This window comes from Numenius arquata, chromosome 2, assembly GCF_964106895.1.
Source record: "Numenius arquata chromosome 2, bNumArq3.hap1.1, whole genome shotgun sequence".
Classification (NCBI taxonomy): Eukaryota; Metazoa; Chordata; class Aves; order Charadriiformes; family Scolopacidae; genus Numenius; species Numenius arquata.
In genome coordinates this window covers 125,405,442-125,430,562 of record NC_133577.1, presented here as the reverse complement: position 1 = coordinate 125,430,562, position 25,121 = coordinate 125,405,442, and the positions used below count along the sequence as shown (strand labels likewise).

General features: G+C 45.7%; 1 protein-coding gene across 1 annotated transcript in view; it reads left to right on the top strand.

Annotated features, from left to right (window-relative positions):
* The first annotated feature begins 10,963 nt into the window (after positions 1-10,963).
* The window catches only part of CAMK1D (calcium/calmodulin dependent protein kinase ID), a 230,078-nt gene continuing 215,920 nt past the window's right edge, over positions 10,964-25,121 (top strand). The window contains exon 1 of the mRNA XM_074167206.1: positions 10,964-11,055. Within this exon, the coding sequence (XP_074023307.1) occupies positions 10,964-11,055 (92 nt within the window). The remainder of the gene's footprint in view (positions 11,056-25,121) is intronic.

The window sequence follows — 25,121 nt, the reverse complement described above, 5'->3', positions numbered from 1 at the left end:
GACTGGAGGAGCACCTGGTGAGCGATGCACAGGTCCTGAGCTGTTTCTCACACCAGGCTTTTGTTTTAGTTGGAGACATGGACCTACATTTTGGGGCTGAATTGTAGGTGTCTGTGAAGGGCTGTTTTAAGGTGTATGAGTTTCAACGAGACTCAAACCAATTAAAACACGCCAGTGACATGGATGATCGGGCCAACGGCTTCTCTGCACCTCAGTTTTCCCCTCTATAGTGAGGAGGATGATGGTGCTTATCAAACAGCACGCAGCAAGGATAAATCAAAACAAGAGCCTGGATGGCAAATAGCACAGAGATCATCGTATTCCAGCAGAAATCACTGCAAAGTTGTGGCGAGGAGCCTCTTTTTGCCAGCTGCTGGGCTTTGATGTGGTCGCAGAGCAGACTGTCACAGCAGTCTCTGCTCATAGTCCCGTGCATGTGTGGGAGGTGAGGGAAGGCAAGACAAGAAGAGCCCATGAAGGCATGATTCAGCTTATAGTTGGCCTGAGAGGGGGTTTGGCAGCTTTATGGTGGAGGGAAAAATGGATTTTGCTAAGTGCAAGGAGTAGAGTTAGGTAAAGCACCCTGGCTTTCCTTGCTTTCTCTGCCTATGCAAATGCAATTAAGGGAGAGTGCCTAAAATATGACATTCAATTGAATAAGTTTTCAAAGAGCACAAAGTGAACTTCAGTTCCATCAGAAAAAGCTCCCTGCATTGTGGCAGAAGGCTTAGAGACACCCATTTGACTAACCACCGCGTAACAACCTCTGTGGGGCTGTAGCTTTCATATCAATTAGATGAAAGCACATTTTCCCAGCTGAGTTATAGAGCACTGAAAAATGAGATTCGACCTTCTACTAAAATCCTTCCCATCTCCACCAAATTCTGCATAACTCACCTTCTGGAGATCTTTTCACAGTCTGCTCACATCCCAGCAGACATGAATTTGGACAGCTGGAAGAATTACACTGGCTGTCTGGTGGCCTGAAAGTCAGGAACTCCAGTAAAACTTTCCAAAAAATACCTGCTTTTGCTAAACACTGGCAACTTCTGTTTTCAGCTCTGGCAGTGAATGATACTTTTGACTAAAACTGCAAAATTGGACCCTTTCTCTGCTTGGCAACTCATCTGGTAATTTTGTTGTGTAAATGGAGCATGGATTGCAAAGAGTAGAGGGCACTGGTTTAGCCCTTGGGAAAGTTCGGCTCATTTCCATCACTTGTTTGCTGATGGGGTCTGTGCAGAGAGAGGCAGTGTTTAAGCCTAGATCCAAAAGATCATCCCACTGCTCCACACCAAATTTGAATAATCCTGGTGTTGCGAACAGGATTATCACCTGCCTTCGTTGGCCTCTATCAACCCAACTGGTAGCTTCAGGTTCAGATATTTACCCTCTACGTAGGAAGAGCTGAGCTTGGAGCTCAGCTCCTGGGGTAGTCTTGATGTCCCTGTTCTGAAGGAAGAAGCTCTCGTGCTTTTTCTAAAGCACCCACTGAATTTGGGGTTTACCTGCCAGGGAGCTCTGGGGCATGGCCTGAATCCAATGCAAAGGCATGTTTTATGTAAACAAAAGTTTAGATTTGAGCAAGCTCATGCTTATGTGAAATTCTACATTTCCCTTCCAAGTAGGTGAGACCCATTTCTCCTGTAGGTCCTCTTCACCCATTAGCTTTTTTTCCAACCCATGGAACCCCAGGCTTTTAATGGATCCCACCCTGGATTTGGGGGTCTCCGGTTTCCCATGGGCTGCTAAGGTCCACCCAGCTATTGCAGGGCTGGAAGAGGCCAAGATATACTCAGCAACATTTTCTTCTCCTTCCCACCACTGCCCCTGCAATGCAACCCTGTTGCCAAGGAGCTGGTGCTAATGGCCCAAGCTTGCCTCATGCAGGCCGTCAGGGCACGAATAACATGATGGAGAGAGAAATGGGGTGAATAAATGTGATTTCAGGCTGTGTCAGCTGCTTCCCAGCTTGCTGCCCAGTTAGCTGGGGATGCTGGTCCTCACCTGGGGCTTTTGCAGGGGGAAGGGGAGGAATGTATTCCGCAGCAGATCTCCCTGTTGGCAATAAGCCTTCCTTCTACACATGGAGATCTCGTTGTGGGAGATAAAAGTGCTGCCAACTTGATTTTTCCACTGCCTGCTCCAAGGCATTCACTTGTTTTCTGGTAGCCAACACCTGGAGTGAAAGGCCAAGGGGACAATCTCAGCCTTCATTTCATAAAGGCAGCAAGTTTATGGAGAAAACCAGAATGGAGAGACTGCTCCAAATGTGTATTTCTGTGTCATATCATGGTTGAAAATAAATATAATCATTTTAACCTGGAATCCTCTGATGCGTAAAAAGAAGTGGTAGGAAACCACTGAAAGGAGGCCTAAGTAATGTGTTGGGACGGGGAATCTGCCCATGGATAATGACTAAAACCCCTCAACTCTCATCTGGGTCGGTTTGGGCAACAAGACTCAGCTCTGGCTGCTGTCTCACCTGCTCATCCCCTGCCGATGGCACAGCGATGCCTCTTGCACGTGAGTGTAATGCCAGCCTGGACTTAATGCGGTAGCTGCGGTTAATTAGCAAAGCTCCTTCTCTCTTCGTTATTCAGCAACGTTAATGTCCGTGGAAGCAAAGAACAAAATGAGCTAAGTTCGTTTCAGTTTTGTGAGAAACACGGGAAAACAGCAATGTTCGCCAAATGGGAAGGAAAGAAAATGAGGAGATAAAAAAAAAAAATTAATTTCCAGCTTCTAAGAGGACTTTACCAATAACAATATAAAAGATAGCTGAGTGTTCTGCTTAAATGAAAAAAGTGATTACTTCACAGGCAAGTGAATGGCTTTCCATATCTTCTTTCCCTGCCTGTGTCATTTAATTTCTTTTTCCTCCACTCTTCACTTATTATTTGACTCCATCAATGTGCTGAGATGGTGCTGGAGGCTGTCGACGTTTCTCCTGGGTGCAAGCAGAGGAGACATCCAGAATAAGTCACCTCCTTTGGAGGGGACGACTCTGTCACCCCTGGAAGTGAGTTGTGTCGATGCAACATCCTCGTGGCTCAGATGAGCACGTCAAGCTCAGGAAGATGAAAACTCATAGTAGATGTACAGCCTTAACAGTAATATTGCATGAAGCTAAGCAGTTGTGACCCATCCTCAGCGTGAACACGGACCCAGCACAAGTGTGGGCCGGGCCGGAGAGGCAGGAGAGGCTCTTCCACGGTGTCTGTCTTCATAGCAGCCACCACTGCCTGCTTCACAGCCAGCAGGATCTGGCCTCTCCATGTTATTTTGAGGTTCACAAGCCCAGTTCCCTGATGGATATATCCATCAGATGAAAGAGCAGTGTCATGGACAGCTAAACCAGTGGAGCCCCATGCCCTATGGACTTGCGCAAGCTGCACTTGCATCCTCTGCAGCCCCCCGATGTCCAGCAGTCACGGAGATTGTAGGGGTTTTTTTTGTGTGTGTATGGTTGGACTCAGTGCTCTCAGAGGTCCTTTCCAACCATGATGATTCTGTGATTCTGTGACCTGTCTCTCCAGGAAGGGAAAACTGAATATTTTCTCTCTACTATGCCTCCTCATTCACAGAAAACTTCTCTTTCCTGCGGTGGTGTTGTATGTGGTTGGAACTGGGGGTGGAGGAGACCAACAGGCACGTGCACGGAGGTGGTGCAGAGAGAGGGTGTGATCAGATAAACCTCCCTTCCTCAGGGTACGGGCTATAAACCCCATGTGCAGACTGTAAGGTTGTAAAGTCAAGCTCTCAGGAGCTGGGAAATGCCAGAATTCAGCAGCCTGCACAGCCACAATGTGGGCCTTTGTGCGCGCTGAATGTGATGCATCCTTTAATTATCTGATCACCTATCGTTTGGGGTTATTTTAATCCAGTGAATTGCTCTAGGCCACATTAACACACGCTGTTCAAACCACACGCTGAATTCAACATTAATTTCCTTGCGAGCGCCTCTCTAATGCTCCAGCATCTGATCAATATTAATGCGTTTATCTTCACAGTGCTCCTGCGATATCACCAGCTGGTGAACCCAGGCACAAGGAGATTAAGGCCACAATGATCAAACGCGCCTGCTAATTTTGGGTGCTCAATTTGCAGCACCGGGGATCTGATCTTCCAAAGCACTCAGCATTTCATGGCACTTTGTGTGCCCGAAGCACAGCTCCCGTTGGCTTGTTCCTGACTCCCAGTGCAAATCCAGCCTAGGTGTCCTACACAAGACAGCAGGAAGGGGAAGGAGATCCTCATGGACACCTTCTTCTCTGTACAGCTGAAGTCCCTATGCTACTGTTCATAGCAAGGGAGAAATCCTGGGGAAAAAAAACCCCAACGCCTAGCCCATGTAAACCTGTATTATGATGTTGAATTGGAAGTCTTTGGGCAACTCCTTTTTTTTTTTTTTTTTGATATTTTTGCAGCTTTTGAGTCCTTACCTTGTCACCTAATGTTTTTTCAACGCAAACTTTGTAGATGTAATGTCCCAACCCAGCACTCCTCCCAAAAACCAAGCGTGCGAAACTCAATCAGCCAAACCAACCAGAGAAAGATCCAGTTCTCATTTTGACCAAAACTTGGCTCATTGGTGAGGCTCAGCCCATTGGATCCCAAGCCCAGCCTCCACCTCCACAGCTCAGGGAGTGAGAGAGGAGAGGTATGGGCAGGATTTGTGTTGGTCACGCAGCTCTTTAAAGTCATGAGACACATTTTGGTGGTGGTTTGACACCAGGTGCTTGGCAGCATGGAAACACCAAGATTTGGGTGTCTGGAGCTCAACACCAGGAACTGAGTGAGGTGTGTGGTTTTTGCCCCTGGGAGCATCTCCTGTCCCTCATCCCTCTTTCCTGCCCATCTCTCATTTATTCCCCGCTCTCCTGTCCAGTTCCTGACGGCTCTCCCATTACTCACGTCCATCTTTACCATCACGTTACTCCTCTCTCTTCTTTGGCAGTGATAGTTTTTTCCCCCCCGCTACACTTTTATGACAGTGATTTACAACCCTGAGTTTAAAGATTTATTGCAATGCACACAAGGCACGGCAGACTCTAAGCGATGTGTTCAGCCTGGTTATTATTCTCTTAAATCCCAATTTTTCCATAGTAAAACAAGCTGCCTCTGCATCACGTTGCCAGGACTTTTGTACCCTAACTTCCTAGGTTTATTTGGGTGAGAATAAAACCAGGGAAGAAAAGTCACAACCTAAAGAGGTTAGCTGCCATCTATGAACCTCATGAGTAATATAAGCACCTGGGGGCTTAACCAAGCACCAGATGGTCTTTAGGCAACTAATTGCAGGCTGAGGACCCACGTCTGTATCAGCACATGCTTATTGCACTTTACAGACATGGTTAAAAACCCTACGGCAATTTAAACTCCCTCCTCCCCAAAGAGCAGTGCAGGCAGCAACCAACTATCATCTCTCCCTTGCTTTTGTTTGTTTTTGAGCAGTGTTTTAGCTATCTAAGATGAGCAAGGGCCTTAGGTCATCTTAAAGAGCTTAAACTGATCTAAGGTTTTAATGTGCTTAAGGGTGGTGTAAGGACGTTGATTGTAATTAACCCTAAAAAGAAAACAAACCAACATGTAAGACCTTCAGAAGTGTCTTGTTGGGGGGGGGATTTTTGTTTCTTCGCGTGCGTCCTCTCGATGTACAGACCAAGTTGAAGTCCCCTAAAGTCACTAAAAAGCCTTCAAGTAGCTCAAAAGAGCATTGCTGCTGGCATCAGCTGCAGCAGACTCAGCCTGCTGTTGTGGACATCCTTGGAGCCAAGTTTGTCCTTTTCTGTACTGAACTTGCAGCGTCAAAACTAACCTGGAAAACATTGAAACCCAGCCATAAGCACTAGTTTCACCCATGGTGAAAACCCAAAACCCATGGTCCCCTATCAAAGTGCATCTTTCAAACTGCGGCTCTTTTTAATTACTAGCCAATGAAAGAAATAGCAAATTTTCTAAATAAGCAATTTACTCATTTAAATAACTATTTAAACTTCTCATTTAAAATAAGCATTTTTTTCTCTCTTTTTAAGGTGAGCAGTTCTTGTCATAAGTAAATTTTCTCATGACTCAGCATAATACTCCAAAGGATTTCCTCCAAATTTCCAGATGGGTCACCTTGGGTCAACAAGGAGCTACAACATTCCCACCCTTGAAAATTCCAAGAAATGCTGTGAATGCATGAAAAAAAAAAGTGTGTTTGGGGGGAGATGTTTATCGTGCTAATCAGACCTGGTATCTAATAAAATTAAGACGGTAACCTGTGCTGCCAAATTTGAAGATTCCTTGCTCCGGGGTTTTATTTCACCGTAGAGGTTGTCCTGGAGGCTACAAAGCGTCTGAGATGTTGAGGTTCTACACTCACACATGGCATTGTTGGTATCGGCACCCACGGGCTCAGACCAGCACCAAATATCCTTGCTCCTGCCGTACCATAGTTTGCGTGTGAAAAACCACCTTCTTGGTAGGGTTGGCCCTGTTTCTTTTTTCTGTCACGAGCAGAAAAGCCACCATCTGAGGTTGCTACGTGGTGGTAAAGGCAGCAGAGAACAGCTGTGTGCTAAAGTGTTGTTTGCTTTCCATTGAAGCTCCTCCGGCTCAGATGCTGGAGGTCGCTGCCCTACAAACAGAATCACAGAATAATATGGGGTTGGAAGGGACCTCTGGAGATCATCTAGTCCAATCCCCACGGACGTGGGGTTTTAAGGCCAAGCACGGACGAGGGGGTGGCTTGTCTGCCGGGCTCAGACCCGAGCAGCTGAGCAACAGGCACGTTACTGCTGTTCTTGCAGAAAAGCATCAATAGCGCTGATTTGTCATTGAAAAGGAAGATTATATTGTATGGCTCAGAAACAATGTCAGAAGAGAAGGCTGAGGGGGGATCTGATCAACACCTATAAACACTTAAAGGGAGGGTGTCAAGAGGAGGGGGCCAGTCTTTTTTCAGTGGTGCCCAGTGACAGAACAAGAAGTAACAGGCACAAACTTGAACATAAGAAGTTCCACCTAAACATGAGGAGGAACTTCCTTACTTTGAGGGTGGCAGAGCCCTGGAACAGGCTGCCCAGGGAGATGGTGGAGTCTCCTTCTCTGGAGACATTCAAAACCTGCCTGGACACGTTCCTGTGCAACCTGCTCTGGGTGGACCTGCTTTGGCAGGGGGGTTGGACTAGATGATCTCCAGAGGTCCCTTCCAACCCCGTATCATTCTGTGATTCTGTAATGTCAGGAAAGAAATCCAACATTATAGTATCTAAGCAGAAGAAAACCAGGTTGCAAGTGGAAGAGCTTGGAAAGCAGACGTGACTCCTTTAGTTATGCTCATTATAACGTGGTTTGCACCGTGCCCGTAGCAAGGGCCAGTGAGTGTGGCCGAGTGCCGCCGTACCGTTACGTATGCAACCCCAACATCCTTTGGGAGGACCAAAGTGGTAAGAATACGGTTTTAAATAGTACTCCAAAAATTAGATCACTTCATTCTGAGATAAAATACCTCATCTAGAAGTTGATTTTTAACTTCTCCTCTAAATTGCCAGAGGAGGCTTTATAAAAAACTTGGAATTTGTGTATCGCCAATATAAGGGTTTGGGTTTTTGTGGCGTGGAGCGACGGGGTGCACGTGCAGCGTGTGCAGCCATTTCAAATGCACATCAGCCACATCGGCTCATTAGCCACTTTCTGATATGAACCCCTGGCAGAGCTGCAGAGCATGCCCAGGTAATGAGGGATTGCCACCATGCAGCCATAAAAAAGGCTCAATTTGATGTCTCATTGGCAGTTTTAATTCTGGCATTTCTGCACGCTTCATTTTACCACTCCATTAATGCTCTGGTAATCTAGTTGTACGTAATTAAACATTGAATACAGCCGTACGGAGCCTCGTAGCTGCAGCATGCCCTGCTATAGGCAGCCACTCCAGAGAGAACTTTTCGTGTAAGATTTTCATTTTTTAAAAATACCTGCTCTTCCAATAGCTACAATAGCTCTGCAGGAGCTTGTCAGTCAAGCGAGATTACAGACTCCCTAAATCCAGCCTGACATGACAAGACTGTAATGACTCTGAAGGGGCTGTTACAGTCTATTGTGCCAGTGGTCTCTGCCTAACAGGAGCATCTTGTACATTTCTCATTAAACCTGTAATAGCTCCAGAGATTTCTATATTACCAGTTACTTCAAATGCGAGTTATTTTATCGCAAAAAAAAAAAATAAAAAATCCCATCGACGTGATGCTAAAGGTGCAGGTTAAATAAGGAAAAGAGAACATAGATTTACAGGCTGACACGTCCTTTATTCAATTTTGATGCTGAGAAATTGCAGCATTGGCAAGGATTTGAGCAATTTTAAGTAAAATTTTTGCCCGCTGAAAGCGGGAATGGAAAAGTGGGCGATACTGTCTGCACAGGGAGATTTTAATGTGATGCTGTAGGAACCAATGCGACCTCATAAATAATAGCGGTGGATGGTTTTGGTAGGCCGTAGCTCCAAGATAAGTTACGGCGTTTGTCTTCTAGATGGATGAAGCTCTTCGGCCTCGGTCCCGGTAGAGGTCACGGCAGACTATCACACTTGCCCTTTCTGGCCTCAAACACTCTCAATCTTCCCCCGAAGACAGGAGGTTATGTTCAGTAGCCCCATGCAGCAAACCCAAATCACAGCGTGGCATTTCTGATACCGAGTGATTTACGTGTGAAAAGGAGAGAAGATATCATGGTGGCGCGGGTTGAAGGGAAACTTGGATTTGGCTGTCAACTGTGTCTCTTTAGGTCAGTCATATCTTTCATTTCCCAGGTGTGCAGTGGCATGGAGAGCCTGGCTGGGGACTCCTGATGACACCAACACAGAGCAGGTCAGAAGGATCATGCGATGAAGGAAATCCTGATGGTGGCGAGACGATGGGAATAAGTCTGGGGCAGAAGGAAAGCTGTTCAAAATGCACACCGTGACAGCAGGTAGGCACCCATGGTAGGAAACCCCAGGCTGTTTGGGCTGCCCGTGTGGTGGGATGGCCACCAAAGCATCGAATTAGAGGGATGCAGGAGCTGGCACAGACTAAGCCGAGTGGCTCTGCCCAGCAGAGGGTAGCATCGCCCAAACACCCCAGCTTGTTCTCCAAATTTACACCTTCACACACCTCTGAACTCCCACCTCTGCCACATCCCCTTTGAACTGGGAGGCACAGCTCAGCCCAGACCCGGGGAAAGCCTCATAGCCTGATGCCTTATAAATTCTACTCATAAATGGTGGAAAATCAGCTTCAAAAGTAGAATTTTAAGGAATTTGTTAAAGGACACAATGCATGCTAAACAGTTATGTGCATACAATCATATCTATTTTTAAGTAAATGTTATTTGGCTGCTTGTATTATTTTTGGGTACCTAATTTGATGATCAGGTTTGGAGCTGCCCTCGAGGCACAGGAGTGCCTGTACCTGCCGGCAGCGAGGCCTCTGATTTAGTCGCCTAACTTGGGTGTCCCAAAAGAATTGCACTTTTTTTAGTGTCTTACCCATTCTGAAACTGAAGCCCAGAGATATTACTTATAAACGTCTCCCGGTTAGTCTGGACTATAATTTTCTCTGATGTCTCTGCTGAACCCTGCCCGTTGCCCCGCACCAGAGCTCAGCCGCTGCCCGACGCGACGACGCTAGAGGTCTCAGCGTCGCCGAGAAAAAGCTGCTTTTAGCAATAATCTCAGCAGGACCACACGTGTGTGTGTGCCAGGCCGGTGCCGTGCCCAGCTGGGACCGCTGTGCCGGTGGGATGGGCACGGTGCCGGGGCTTGGGCCTCTCGCCGAGGCTGCGCGGTGCCCATCCACCTGCCTCTGGGCTTGGTGCTGCTCGAGGGGGTGCCCCTGGTGTTGGGGGACCCCTCGCTTCGCTGGGTGCGCCCAGGGCTGTGCTGGTTGAGGGTAGTCCTTGCCAAGGGGCGAGTTGGAGTGTTAGAGTGTGTGTGGGGGGGGAAGGGGGGCAGGTGGACACCCCGCCCCCGCGCATCCCGGCGCATCCCGGCGCATCTCTGCGCAGCGCCGCGCAGCGCCCGGCCAGGCAGCCCGGCCGCTTGTGCTTTGGTTTTTAATTTTTTTTTTTTTCAGCTTTTCCTTTTTTTTTTTTTTTTTTTTTTTTCCCTCTTTGCTTTCCCTCCCCTCCCGTTTGACGTGCGCGGTTTTGGTGCAATGCGAATTATCTCCAGTCATTCAGTCAGGAGGGGCAGCGCCAGGCAGCAGAGCAGCGGCGGGGCTGCCTCCTCCTCCCTCCTCCTCCTCCTCCTCCTCCTCCTCTTCCCATTGCCATAACAACAGCGCACAGCCGCTGCGCCTGGTGCCGGCGGGGCCGCACCGCTCCGCACCGCACCGCGCCCGGGAGGCTGAGCATCCCGCGGAGCCCCGCACGGGTGGGGTTGGGCGGAGGGGGTGGGGTGGGGGAAAAGAAACAGTGACCTCCCTCCAAAAAAAAAAAACCCAACAAAAAAAAAGAAAAAACCAACAACAAAAAAAAAAGGGGGACTTTTCCGCGGGGTGGGTCTATCAGGGACCGAAGTGACCCCACGAGCGGGGTGCGCGCAGCTGCTGCGCGGGGCGCGGAAGGAGGGAGGGACGGGGCAGCCCCGCGAGTGACTCCGCGGGGGGGCGCGGAGGAGGAGAGAGGAGGGAGAGGAGGGAAAGGAGGGGGGCGGGGGGGGGGGCGGCAGAGAAAGTTGGGAGGAAATAGCCCAGGAAAAGTGACACTCGCGGAGCCCGCCGGAGCGCGGAGGAAATAAAAGCGGCGGCGGGCAGGAAGTGTGAGGAGGAGGAGGAGGAAGGGGAGAAGAAGAAGAAGACGAAGAAGGAGGAGGAAGAAGAAGAAGAAGAAGAAGAAACAGCAGCAGCAGCCGCTGCTGCCGCGGCAGAAGAGAAAGCAAAAGCCGCACGGCGGCTCGGTGCCGCCCGGCCCGGCATCCGCGGGGCTGCGCGGCGCGGCCATGGCCCGGGAGAACGGGGACGGTGGCGGCTCCTGGAAGAAGCAGGCGGAGGACATCAAGAAGATCTTCGAGTTCAAGGAGACGCTGGGGACGTAGGTGGCGGGGAGCGGCTGCGCGGGGAGGGGGGGGACGCGGAGCGGGGCGGGAGGCGCTGTCCCTTCCCCGCGGGGGATGCGCGGGTCCCCCCGCGGGTGTGTGTGTGTGTGTGTGTGTGTATGGGGTCTGTGTGTGTGTGTGTGTATGGGGGGTGTGTGTGTGTGTATGGGGGGTGTGTGTGTGTGTATTCTCGCGTGTGCACCCTTCGGTGCCTCTCCGCGCCCCGCTCATCCCTCCGAGCAAGAAGTCGGGGCGATCTGGAAACACGGAGGAAAATATAACTGTGGGGCAGGAGCTGGGCTAACGACACCCCCCACCCCCCCCCCAAAAAAAAAAAAAAAGAAAAAAAAAGAAGAGAAAAAAAGAGGAAAAAAAAAGTGTTTTAAAATATTCATAGAATGAGGAGACGGGGAAAGGCTTTTTCTGGGTAGTGCAACTGTAAATAAATGCGGGGTGACTCTCACGCTGTCCCCTAAAGCCGATGGCTGCGTCTGTTCGGGGACAGACGAGCAGAAATAATCGGAGTGGATTGGATGTGTTTGAGCTACGACGCTTAACTGTTGTTGGGCTTTATTTCTGTTATTTATAGTGGCGGGGCATAAAGATTAGTAAAACGTTAGAGGGATTTTTTTTTTGTTTGCTTTTTTTTTTTTTCCAAATTTCCAGAAGGCTGAGAATAAACATGTGCAGATGGTGCAAGGGAGCGGGGTGCAGGCTGATGCTTTTTTGGCTGAGCAGGGAGTTTTATTTTTGTTAAAACAAATTTTCGCTTATAGGATATTGTAGAGGTAGAGAGCGGGGAGCGCTGAAGGCAGTCAGCGTATGAGCTGCTGTATGTATATACGTTGTAATTAAAGCCCCGTTGTATTGGGAGTGCTCTTCGTTGCCGTGTTCCCCTCCACCCTCCCACCTCCCCCCCCAGCTTTAATTGCAACTTTAAGAGTGTCTCTAAACGAAGCTTCGTTAATGCCAAGTAGTGCTTTTCATACTCTGCGTGCCGCTTCCAGAATAAGGTTGAACAAGTTTCGACTGTAATATTTCAGTTTCTTTCTGCTTCCAAGGGAGGGCTCTCTATAAACAGAGTATTTCTGGTTGACGGGCTCACTGATTTCCTATGAGCAAACTGCGAGTAAGAATCAGGCTGGTCATTTAATATGGAGGTGGGTCACCAAACTCCGTTGTGATGAGCAGATAGCACAGCCCTCAGAAAAACACCGGCTTGGCAAATCAAATTAATGTCTGTCTAGGTCTTTGAAGAAGCAAAGTGCAGCGTTAAGAGCCAAATGTTACGGTGTATTCTCGTCACCTTCATTGAGTTTTTTTCGCTCTCAGAATTTCATGCTGGGAGAGACGTGTCTCTGCTTGTTGCTTCAGGGGTGCAGTTCCCTTCCCGAGCAAAGGGGTGTTGGGAAGGAAAGTCTTAATGCAGCGAGATTTGTTAGAGCAGCAGGACAGTTTGCTGTGGTTTCCATTATACAACTCTCTGTCACCCTCCCGGTTGCTGTGTATGGAGCCATCTGCAAGGGTTAATTTGTGCCCCTGAAGAGGTCCAGAAAGAATTAACTTTGTGGCCTGATCCGTATCCCACTGACGTTAATGGAAGCAGGTGTAGGTCCCAAGGAAGGTAAAGTTGGTCAGAGTTAATAGTTATGTATATTAGGATGGCTGTTGCAAATTAAATTCATTAAATAGGGCCAATTAGTGTCTCAAACTATTAACCATTGTCTGAGCCTCACAGTTTGATTTGTAAGTCCCTTCTCATGAGAGTGGAGGCTGTGAAGTTTTGAAACTTGACTTAACAGTCAATCAAGAAAGTTGTAGAAAATCAAAATACCTGGATTACAAATGGGCCCGTATAAAGAAAATGGAGCTGTTCTCTTTTCCAGACCCAGGCATATTAATTATGAATGTATGTGCATTTAACAGCCTACACACATCAGTTACCTTCTGGTTGCGCATTCCTTAGTTTCGGAGAGCAGGCTGATAATTAGGAGATTTGAATCTGAGTTTTGGTTCTGTCCTCGCCCACCCACCAGCGCAGCACCTGCAGTTCCTACAGCTCTGGTGTGACTTACCAGGGCGTGAAACTTCCAAAAAATTTAGGCCATCACTGTGCAAAGCATTAAAGTACCTGTTCCGTTCCCACTGAAGGCCTTGAAGGTTTGTCTGTTCGTGGACTCGAGCAGCAGGTATACAGGGTGCAGGACTCCAAATGATGGGACACATTTGTAGCTGTTGATAGGAAAGTACTTAAATAGGAATTAAGCAAAAGTCTAAATACCTTTAAAGCATCTGGACCAAAATGTTTTCCTCTGGCATTATTTAGGAGCAGGGATAAAATCTGCTTTGATTCCTTCTGCATGGTAATGCTGAACCATGTTGGACATCCGTCTAATAGCTTTTTTTCTAGCATGGATGGCCTTGGAGTGAAAAACTTGGCGTCTCAAGTACAGTGTGCTGGATTGGTGTAGTAGCTCTATTTTGCATTTCTCTGCCACCTTCCATTTGAGGATGCCCAAGTGCTAAAAGCACTTTTAACAGAAAAGCAGCCCTTTTTCATGCAGCTGTCTTAACTGCCTGTGGTAAAATTGGTTAGAGAACTAAACCCCCAAATCGGGGAAGAAAGTGAAAGAGAAACTTTAAAAACAACCTTTATTTCAAGTGCATTGATTTGTGAATGTTGAATCTATATGTATACTCTATTAATGATTTGTTCTCTGAAAGGAGTCTTTCATCTGAATAAAAGCTTTTCAGCAGATCTTTAACATGGGAGAGTTGAAATTGCTGGAATTATTAAAAAGATCCTAACTCGGTTAATCATTATATCATTTGGGCTTCAAGGAACCTCTAATGAGTACCCAGCTCTCTCTTCCAGAGCTGGAATTAATTATTCACATGTCCCTGTAAATCATGTCCAGCCACGCTGATACTGAAATAGGCATCCTGAATTGGACGTCGCCTCCAGATGTAAGAAAGTAGCCTTTTCCACCCAAAGAATTGTTTCCTTCGGTGGCTGAGGTCTGTCGTCTGCTCGGTGCTGTTGGGCAATAGTGTCTTCCTAAAGAAGCCAGCAGCAGCGCAGTGGCTGGCTCAGATGGCACTCAAACCTGTATTTACACAGTCCCTAAGCAACAATTACAGTTTGTGACTGCAACCTCTTGGATGCCACAGTGTCAACAAACTATTTTGGTAATATTAATCAAGACCATATGACATATTATATAAAAAATAGGAATATATAAAATATCTATATTAAATTATATATATAAAATATATATGTAATTACTATATATAATGGTCCTGATCCATTCTTGAGCTGCTTCAGTTTGGTGGTGCCTGTCCAGGTAGGACTGCAGTAACACAGCAGTGAAAGGGTGGGTTGAAGGAGGAGGGAGCCAGACTCTTTTCAGTGGTTGCCAGTGAGAGGACGAGGGGCAACGGGCACAAGCTGGAACATAGGAGGTTCCACTCAAATATGAGAAGAAACTTCTTTACGGTGAGGGTGCCAGAGCCTTGGAACAGGCTGCCCAGGGAGGTTGTGGAGTCCCCTTCTCTGGAGATTTTCAAGACCTGCCTGGATGCAGTCCTGAGTAACATGCTCTGACATGCTCTGGGCAATCCTGCTTCAGCAGGGGAGTTGGACTAGATGATCTCTATGGTCCCTTCCAACTCTAAAAATTCAGTGAAATTCATTGACACCACGCTCTATGTACATGTTTAGTGGCCGCCTCTTCTTGGAACTGGCCCTGTTCCCTACTGAGTCTTTGAAAGGGAAGCTACAGATCCTGAAAAAGGAGCTTGGAAGAAATAGACAAAGTAAATCAAGGATAAAATAAAATCATAGCAGCGGGCCAGATCCTCAGCTGATGGAGAATCCCTTCCAAGTCAAGACAGGTAGTAGGCCTGAGGAGAGAAGAGGGTCTGACTGCTTATCTTTTAAAAATTCCACAAATTCACTTATTTTAGCTCTACTCAATTCTCCGGCCTGCCTGAAGAGGGGGATTTCCGCCCCAGCCCTCGAGAGATGTAAAATTTCACAATAGCAGGAATCTGATAAGAGGATGAATGATCACTGAAATAGAATTTTTTCTCCATATTTAAATGATACTATGTTTAAGGCATTTTAAAACTCAGATTTTGACATTCCAAGAAGTAGTAAGATACATAATGTCTTTCACCAGCCAAAGAGAAAAGCCTCCAATCATTTGGTCTGCCAACACGGCCCCGCATTTCTAAGGTATCTGTCATTAGGCCTTAATAACATTAGAGTTATGATGAAGTTATCGTAGTTAGAAAGGCTCAAGCTTAGTAACTATGGAAATACTGATGCTGTCCTTAAAAATGAAGTGTTAGATTCCTTAGAGCTTAGTAATGATAACATAAAGAGTTTTACGGTTATAGCCATAACACAGTAAAGTCGAGTGAGAAGAAAAATATACTTCAATAATGCGTCCAGTACTTCCCTAAAATTCAGTACAGAGAAAACTTATAGGTGGTTCTGTTTTTCGCAGGGGCTCTACTGTAATTTTTGCTTCATCTGTGTCCTGTGTCTCTTCCATACTCTTACACCATTTGTTGGGCTCCTGGTGCTCTTCGTGACTCTTCCGCGCGCCCATATGTGCTCCTTCATGCTGTGAAATGAAGTCACTCCACATCCTGCACTCACATCTATTTTCTTTCTCTCTCACACACACACACACACATTGTCACAAACTGTTGCCTCCTGTGTTTTTGTCCTCTCACGTCCTTCATGGTATCTTCCCCTGCAGGCAGACACTCAGGCTTTTCATGAGCTGGTCCACCTCATGCTCTCGTCTGTTCTTGGTTGCTCAGACCTTCATAGGGGACAAGCCTCATGGAGGTGATGTGCCTCAGGCCAGGCATTCAGCCTTGACTTCCACTGTTGAGAAGACACTGGTGGTAAGGACAGGTTCTGGCGGAGGTGCCCCATGCATTTGAGTTGCCGTGCAGAGAGGAGGTGCTGGGAGATGCCAGTCAGCTCCAGTTCTAGTTGTCTCTGGTCAAAGATCCTTCCTTCTCATCAACTTTGTTCCAAAAGCACTTGTGTTGGATTTAACACAACGAATCATCACTGTTTAGCCGTTTAACTTGAGATACCGTGAAAATTATTCAATTGTTTTTCCCTTCTGATTTTGGAAATTCTCAAGACGGAAAGAAACATGTTGTTATTTGTGCTTTCTCTGGCTCCATACTCCCTGTGAGGATTGAAGAGTTTGTCTGATTTTCACATTTCTGCTGACATTACCAGCAATTTCTGCCTCTCTCTTATGACACCCCAGTGAGGCAGCAGCGGCTCTGTTAGAATGTTTCACCTTTTTCTTAGTTCAGTATTTTTCATTTTTAAAAAAAAATTACATTAAAGAAATATTTCACAGTAAAAAAATGTCTTCATGGGAGAAAATACAGGGCCCCAAAGGGTTGAAGTTAAGGCGTATGTTTTCAAGAGGAAGGCTGATGAACCACTGGGGCAAACTATGAAGGCAAGCGGTTCCCATCTCCTCCGGGCTGACTTGCTGGGAGAAATCCTTTTGCCATCTACACAAAGCTCTCAGGCTTTGTGTAGGAGTCACCAGGAAAGACCCTCTTGTCCATGTTTACAGAGGAAGATGTTTCATGGTCATTTCTGACCTTAAAATCTGTAACTCTGGGAATCTCACCATCAAACCCAAGGATAATTCGTGCTAAGAGGTGAAGGGTACCTACAGCACCTCTCCAGCATCTGTGGGAGGAGGAGTGAAAGCTGAGGTCCAAGTATTCATGTTTAACTTAATGCTGTGAAAACAACTCAGATGTTTTAGTTTGTTCACTCTCTATAGGGCAAGCAGAAAAATACTGTTAGGGCTCCTTTAAGGTGACACATTTGTTTTAAACTAACTAATCCTGTTTGCTATTGTGTGGCATAGTTTACAATCCTGTATCTTCTTGGAGGCTTAAAAATAATGAGTCCCAACTATTTGCAATGTGAACTGTAGTATCTTGTAATGTAGATTGTTCGTCTCCCTCGAACGGTTACAGGAAATAACAGGTTTGAGTATTCAGCTGGAATTAAAATGGGAAAATCAAGATGGGAAATCAATGGGAAAAGCAAGATGGTCAATGGATTTAAAGGCTGATGGAGAGAATTGGGAAAAAAATCTGCAGCCATTGGTGAGAAAGCATTTTTGACAACTCTCCGTGGTCTTGACAGTTCATGAGTGTGTTTCGGACAGTACTTGTTTGAGGCAACAGTGTAGCATAAAGGTCAATTTTCTTTCATCGTCTAAAAAATTAGAGTCCAAAATACCCCATAATCAAAGGCTTTCAGGTAAATGCATCATTTTGGGGATACCCAGTTTGCTGTATTGCCAGCTCACATATGTGCTCGTTCTTCTTTCATGAGATTTTTTTTCTACTGGTTTTGATGCCTCACCTCGTTTTGCTCTGCCTTGCCTCTTCTTCCATGCCTGTTCTCTTTCAAGTACATCTTTGTACTTTCTCAGCCTCCTGCTTGTGCAACCAAGAAGTGTATTTAACTGGCAAGGTGACAGCAACCCCTTTGGGTAGGGTTGGAATAGGGTGTTTGGTCTTCCCCCCCCCCCCCGCCCCAGCCCCATTCTGGCAAGGGGATTAGCACAATGTGATCCTTGCCTAGCCCAAAACTCAGTGTAACTGCTGGTGAGGACCTCAATATAACCAATGTCAACTCCACAACTGCTCTTTGTGCAGATCTGAGCTGAGGGCAAAGCATGCCCAAAAATACTGGTATTTTTTGCCGGCCGCAGAGGTAGGTGACACCCTAAAGCTCACAACAAGCAAAACCCAGAGGGTCTGAAGCCCTGGTGGAGGGGTAATGGATGGAGCTGAACCCAACTCTTTGGAGTCCTGTAGTAATCCTTCAACCAAAAGTCTTCTTCCCATCACAGCCACAACACAGTGGGTGTGAGAGCCTTCTTCTCCGCCACTCCCACCATCTGGAGCAGCCTGTTGGCTTCCTTCACCCTCCATCTGCTTTCACATAGGAGCTGAAAAAATCTCTTTATGTATTTTTTGTTTCCTTTTTGTCTCTTTTTCTCTCTACCTCTGTGACTGACCTCGGTTATTTTTGTTGCCCCTCACGCACAATTCCCCTGACTACATGCAGAATGTTGGTCGGAGTTATTTAATCCTTTCAAGCATCCAAGGATACAATTAATATTGAATAAAGTTGTATTGTTTTGGTTTGCTTGACAATAACAAGCATTTATAATAGGATTCTGAATTTGTTGCCAGTAATGGTATTCACTTAACCGGTGAGTCACAGTTTATATTCATGATTACTTAATAGGACCTAATTTTCTAGTCATTTTAGATAGCATGAAAACAGGTTGGAACTAAGCGGGTACTGTTAGTAAACAGGTAATGAGTGAAAGGAGGGATAAAAAGTTCCTTGGGGCAGTGATCTGTCATTTTCGTTGGAATTCACCCCACCTTGCATTTCAGTGCTTTTCTGTAAATAATAATTAACAACAATAACAATAATTTGCAAACATACGGGTGTGATTGGGCTGAATGACAAATAGCTTAGCAATCAGGATATTTCTCCTTTCTAGAAATCATACTGTTCCTTAAAACCTTTCTATCAAATCTTAACACTGATATGTTTTTTTGTTATCTGACTTGGCGGTTCCTATAATTTTCCTCTGAATGTTGTGTCAATCATTTTTTAAAAAGAAAACTATAAATAACAGATTGTTAATAAACTTTTCAAGGCCCTTCACTGATGTTTTCATATTGAAAGCTGTGTATTGAGTTTCATGCCAGAATTACTCACCAAACAGATTGTATGAGGTTAAATTAAAATAATACTCTTTAGCAGAATTTTTTGTCTGAGTTAAAAAGCTTGCTTTTTTTTTTTTTTTTTTTTAACGCTGGATGTGCTAAGAAAAAGCTACTGGGAAGCTCTCTTTTGGATCTGCTCTGTGTGTCCCACCAGCTACGTTACTGGTTGCAGAAATGGATGGGCTTTTGAGAGTAGTACAAAACAATGTAGCTGCTCCTGCTTAAATGTAAAGATTGGCAAAGGCTGAAAAGCCGGTGTGTATTTGAGGGTTAGACACTAGCAAGTGAAATATGAGGGGTCTAAAATATTTGGGGTTTTTATTACTATGCTTTTTATTGCTCTCAGATGAGATCAGGCACTGTTTAGCTAGGAATATTACAAACACCAGAGTAAAAGGCTGTTCGTACCCAGAAGAACTTCTAATCTAAATAAGTAAGACAAAAATGCTAACACTGTTTTGTTAAAGCTGAGAAAGTGTGTCACTTGTAAACCCAGAGCTGAGCCTGGATCTTAACTCCAGCCTTACGCAGTGGACCATCCTGCTTCTTTTAATAGCGGGCACCGTGTCAGCACCAATGCCTTCAAAATGTATTTATTTATACGTGATTCATCCAAGGTCATCACATATAATTAGTTAAGGCTTGAAGATGCAAAACGCTGCCCGTATGCTGTGGGCGCTTTATTGCTGCATTGTTTCACAGATGCTCAGAGGAACCGAGGTCTTCCCAGAACTATAAAGAGCTGGAGCAGACCAGGTGGTTCTCAGGGCGATGTGGGATCGCTCCTAGCAGGATCCCATCCTCCCATCCTGGCTTAAATAATTCAAGGAGCCAGGCTTCAACTTTCCAACTAAACTATGACCCTGCCATTTTCCCCTGTGATGGGCCAAGGACCGAAATGAGGGAAACTATTGGATGAAAAACACTGGAAAAACCAAAATGACATAGAAAAACTCAAACAACATAGAAGGGAGGTGGGTGTGGAGGGGGAGAAGAGGACTTAGAGGATTTGCAACCACGTGGAAAACTCCTCTGGGGAAGACACAGGTTGCTAATCAAATTCAGCCGTAGTTTGAGAGAGACTGCCGAGAATCCCTGAATAATCCTTTACTGTTATATTGAGTTGGCTTGGAGATTTCCTCCCCCTGCTCCCTCTTGTCTTCCGCTGCCTCTCAGCGTAAGTAAATCAGTACAATGTGCCCAGCCATGAAGCTTGCAGCGTTTTAGAAATTTCAGGCACAGCAGAGTGCTTGGTGTGCGCCATCAATGGCAGAATTAAACTTGTTTTGTGCTCACTACCCTGTTTTCTTGCACAGCACCTGAAGAATTTCAAAGGCTTCGTCTTTTACTTTGGGACATTTTGTAGCTGGGGCCTGAGATATCTGAAGGACTATATAAATCTCTGGGATCATCATCAGGCTCACACCTCTGCATTAATGGGATTTCTTGCCGTAGGGGTGTAATTAAGTTGTTCAAGAGATGCAACTTTTTTTGAGGGGAAAATCTGACGCTGCTGAGCTTCTCCATGGGCTGATGATGATCACCATAAAAACACCACCTCCTTCTCTGAGTCCAAGCCACGGTGTTTTGAGACACCTTCTCTAGCATAATAACATAGCAACCTGAATATTGCAAAGCAAACAAGCTCTTCTTCCCAACATAAAATGCTCCCAAACATAAGAAATACACCCCGCAAAACAACACAAAACCCCCTACTAGAAGACTGCTGCGCATGTGTGCCCTTCTTTAGGGAGAGAAGAGGGAATCGAACAGCATGTGGCTTGTTAGCCGAGTTGCTTGCACCATGAGAAGATGCTTAGATAAAAATATTTATGGAGCAGAATAATTTTGTGACTCCTGTTGGCCAAGTGACCCAGGGGCACAAGAGGAATAACTTAGAAAGAAGGGAAACGTCTCATGGGGCAGATCTGACTTACGGCTTATGCTTTTTAGGAAGCAGTAGGCTATATACTAAGATGATGGGGGAGAATGTACCAAGAAATGAGCTGAAAAAAACGGGGTTCTCAAAAGCACGTAAATACAGGACATACAGGTACTGCAGGTTGCAGGGAGGCTTCTGCTCTAGGCTCCGTTAAGGTGTGTCTGGAGTAATTTTACTGACTAATTTTCCTGCCTGTAGCCGTGTAATTTATGTCATGGACATAAATCCTAGGCTCTTAAGAGAGAGGACCTGAAAAAAAAAAATCTCGCAAAGCTTTGCAGGCAAGTCCATTGAATGAGTTTCTTATATTTTTAATGGAAAGAAAATAAAGTGATTCTAGGATTCCTGAGTGACATCCTAGATAATTTGTACTCAGAAAGCAACCATGTGCCCTTCTGGCACTGCTGAAAGAGAACATAACGAGTACTACAGCTGGGAGCACGCTCCTTCTGCTTCCACTTCTGGTGAGTGGAGCTGCACTGGGGGTAAAGGCAAGAGGGAGAGGTCTGGGGCAAAGCAGAGCAATGGGATTCAGCTGCAGGTAAACGCCGTGAAAGACTTGTCTAAATGGGGTGCTTTTCACTTAATTGACTCTAGAGTCTCCCTGCTTGTTCTTGAGATATACAACTGCAAAAATTCAAAGACATTGGTCCTTTGGATAGGACAGCTCGTGCACTGCACCGGGCAACACTTAATTATTGATAGTCAAAGGCCACTGAAATGACTTCCAGCTTCAGGGCCAGTGTTTGCTCTGGAGATGGTGTGATGCTGTGTCATCTTTATCTTGCATTGTCATGCGGTTATGAAGAAGGTGTGGGAGACCTTTACATACATAGAAATAGATACAGTGTATAAGTGTATGTATATATATAGTATTTATATATACACACATTAAAAATACTATTTCAATAGTGATGTATAGTGATGTATAGTGATATATAGTGATATATAGTGCTAGTTTCTTGCCACGGAGCATGTTGTTTGGCATCATTAAAAAATGCATAGAGAATAACCTGTGCCATTTGGTTAAAACTGTTTAAAAGCATTGAGAACATTGTTAATTTATTCTGTAGTTTGAATATCTCATCTTATTTGGGTTACATTTAGGTGAAGTCAGGAAAGTCATGCCCACTTATATCACCTGAGCTTCATTACCCCTAATAGAGGGTCTAATCCAAAATACAGTATGAGAATATCCGCAGGTATCATTGGTACTTGTCCTTGGATGAAAACTGGCTTTAGCTGATTTCTAAATGCCTTTGTCTATGCAGTGACTTCTTGACAGATGCTTTTGTGATGCCTTATTGTGTCCTTCTATCTACTGAGATAAGACTTGGGTCCAGCCGATGGCTCTGTGTTTCTACTCTTGTTCACCGGTCAGTTGCTTTCAGAGATGGAAGCTTTTTCCTGCTCTGTCATCTTTAATAAGAGATGACTTTGGTAGTGCTCCACTACTTGCTGAAATACGTGGTGGTTGACCTTGCTCAGTTTGTGACCGTAGATCATGGAAAGCTCTCAGAGGCGGTCTTAGATCTGTGATTGTCCCCACAGGCCTCTAACTCCATTTCTGAGACAATTCTGGTCTCTGATACCTGTCAAAAGGAAAATGCTCACTTTGCCTAAGATTTAAACAGGAACTGTGTGGTTTCCCCCCGTTCATTTAGCTAATGGAGGCAAACCCAGTCAAATAGGTAGTAAGAGCATGATGGTCCTTCCCTCTCCCCTTCTCCTTCACCTCCACCTTACCTCCGCGACACTGAATCACTGCTTTCCATCTCCTGTCTTGATCCTGCACAAACCCCTCGGCCGTAGCCACATCCCGCAGGTGTGCACAGCTGGAATCACAGCTGGAAGGCAGCAACACGTCTTCCTTGGGGGGTCACTTAAGGGCTGTATTTGTTTAGATAAAGCACCCTTCCCATGGGTAAGTGAAGGTGGTGGGGAGCAGATGGAGTCTGTTAGAGCTTTTTTGGGTGCAAACTTGAGCGCAGCAAGTGGAAGGTGAACTAACTAACATTGTGCTGGATGTTAGGAGGTCTGTCTCGGATAGCTCGTGAGGGATTCCCTCTGTAGATGGGGTGGTTGAAGTATCTTCACTGACCACATTTAACTCCGGTCTGCACCCCTGCCCGCAGGGTGATGGCAACTGCTTGTTGCCCTCTGCTGCTGTACGGTTATGGGTTGCAAAGTCATGTCAATTAAAAGCCCACCTTGCAAATGTCGTTATGGTGGTGGGTACATTAGTTTCTGTAATCAATTCCCTTTTCTGCTATTATTTAAGCAATACCCTTAGGGACATAACAGTGTCTTAGATATTCTGGTGCTTTAACACTAAGGCAAAATATGGAAGATAGGGAAAGTGGTAGTAAAAATATTTATTAAAAAAGGTTTTGGCTTCAGAAGGTGCTTGTAAAATGTCTTCCTAGAGGTCTCCTTGTGTGTCGGCTTAGCACTGTGAATAGATCTTCCTGAAGTCAGAGGGTAGCACACAAAAGCACACCAGGCCTGTTTCTCTTCTGATTTTCTCTTAAATCATTTGTAGCAGCACAAAGTGAATGTAAAATTCTGCCTTTGATGTGCACAGCCTGGAGGTTTTCCTTTGGGAGTGAAGAAAAGCCTGTACTCCTCAGCAGCACACTGGAACGGCGGCGTTTTCTGCTCCTTACGCTCAGGTTTCAAACGGCAATATAAAGTTACGGGGCTGTGGAGGAGCAGGTTGCAGCTCCAGGGCAGAAGAGGAAGGGGCTGAGCGTGTCCCGCGGGGTGGTTCACATCTTCTGCCAGCCCAGTTGTTTGCAGGGATGTGCCGTGAATTTATTTAATGAAACGACAGAGGTTAAAAATAGTCCTCCGAAAAGGAGGTGGGGGGAGGGGAGAATACAAAGTACAAGAAGTTTTATTTCTTTTCATTCCATAGACGCTATAAATCAGCAGGGAAGTCAGTTGCTTTTTTTTTTTTTTTTTGCTTTCTGTCTTGTGTCATTAAAAAATCATCAGCCACTACACTGAAATGGTTTGCAAGAGCCACTTCGCCAGGAACAATTTCTGACTGAGAACAATAAAAAATTGGTAGATGCCAGGTTGAATTCATGTGTCAGCGGTTGCTGAATTCAACTTAAGAGCTGTAAATGGAACCAATCATCATTTCTTAATGAGTTATATGAGAACAAAGAATCACAATGCTTGAATAATCTGTCACATCTCTATCAATGCTGCTTAAGCAATTATTCAGTGTGTTCAATGGTTTGACAAGGTAACATGACAAAATCAATTTACAAAGCAGATTAAATATAAATATGCACGGCTTTTTTTCCAGGAATGTCATTCTTAAAGCCTTATGTTTTTTACCCTTACAATCCCTTCCCAGTCATCTGTTTTCAGTGGTACTGCTTGGATGAAGTCCTGCATGGCCCACAGTGACATTATTCACCAGATCATTTGTCATTTATCCATCTCTGGCCTAATGAGACTGTCGTCTGGGCCTTGGTAAAAGTGGATGATGCATTGCTCCAATATACAGTGTAAGTATGTTTTTCACTTAGTGCTAAGGCTGTGTTTTTCCTGGGTCCTCAAGGAAGCCTTGGCCCTCAGCCCTTATTAACACCTAATGTAAATCTGTCTGAATATTTCATTTGTTTGACAGCAAACGTAGGAGAAATTTGGTATGAGTTCCCTAGGAGCTAAATAACAAGTGCTGTCCATGGAGGTGATATGATCGTCTATTTTAATAGCAGACCTTTCATCATGTTGCAAAGGACTGGGACGGTCCTGTCCCTGTTTGTAGTGATGGGTATCTGCAGCAAACCACCGAAAATAAGTTACAGGGACTGTCACAGTGAACACTAAATGTCATCTTCAGCAGCAGGACTTCAGTGGTCTTAACCCTTTTCTTCCATAAATGAGTCCCCATCCTTTGAATGTGCTCAAGTACAGCCCAGTACAGGTTGGGGGCTGACTTGCTGGAGAGCAGCTCTGAGGAGAAAGACTCTGGGAGTCCTGATGGACAACAGGATGGCCATGAGCCAACAATGTGCCCTTGTGGCCAAGAAGGCCAATGGCATCCTGGGGTGCATCAGGAAGAGGGTGACCAGCAGGTCGAGGGAGGTTATCCCGCCCCTCTACTCTGCTCTGGTGAGGTCACATCTGGAGCACTGTGTCCACTTCTGGGCTCTCCAGTTCAAGAAGGACAGGGAACTGCTGGAGAGGGTACAGCAGAGGGCTACAAAGATGATTAGGGGCCTGGAGCATCTCTCTTACAAGGAGAGACTGAGGGACTTGGGTCTTTTTAGTCTAGAGAAGAGA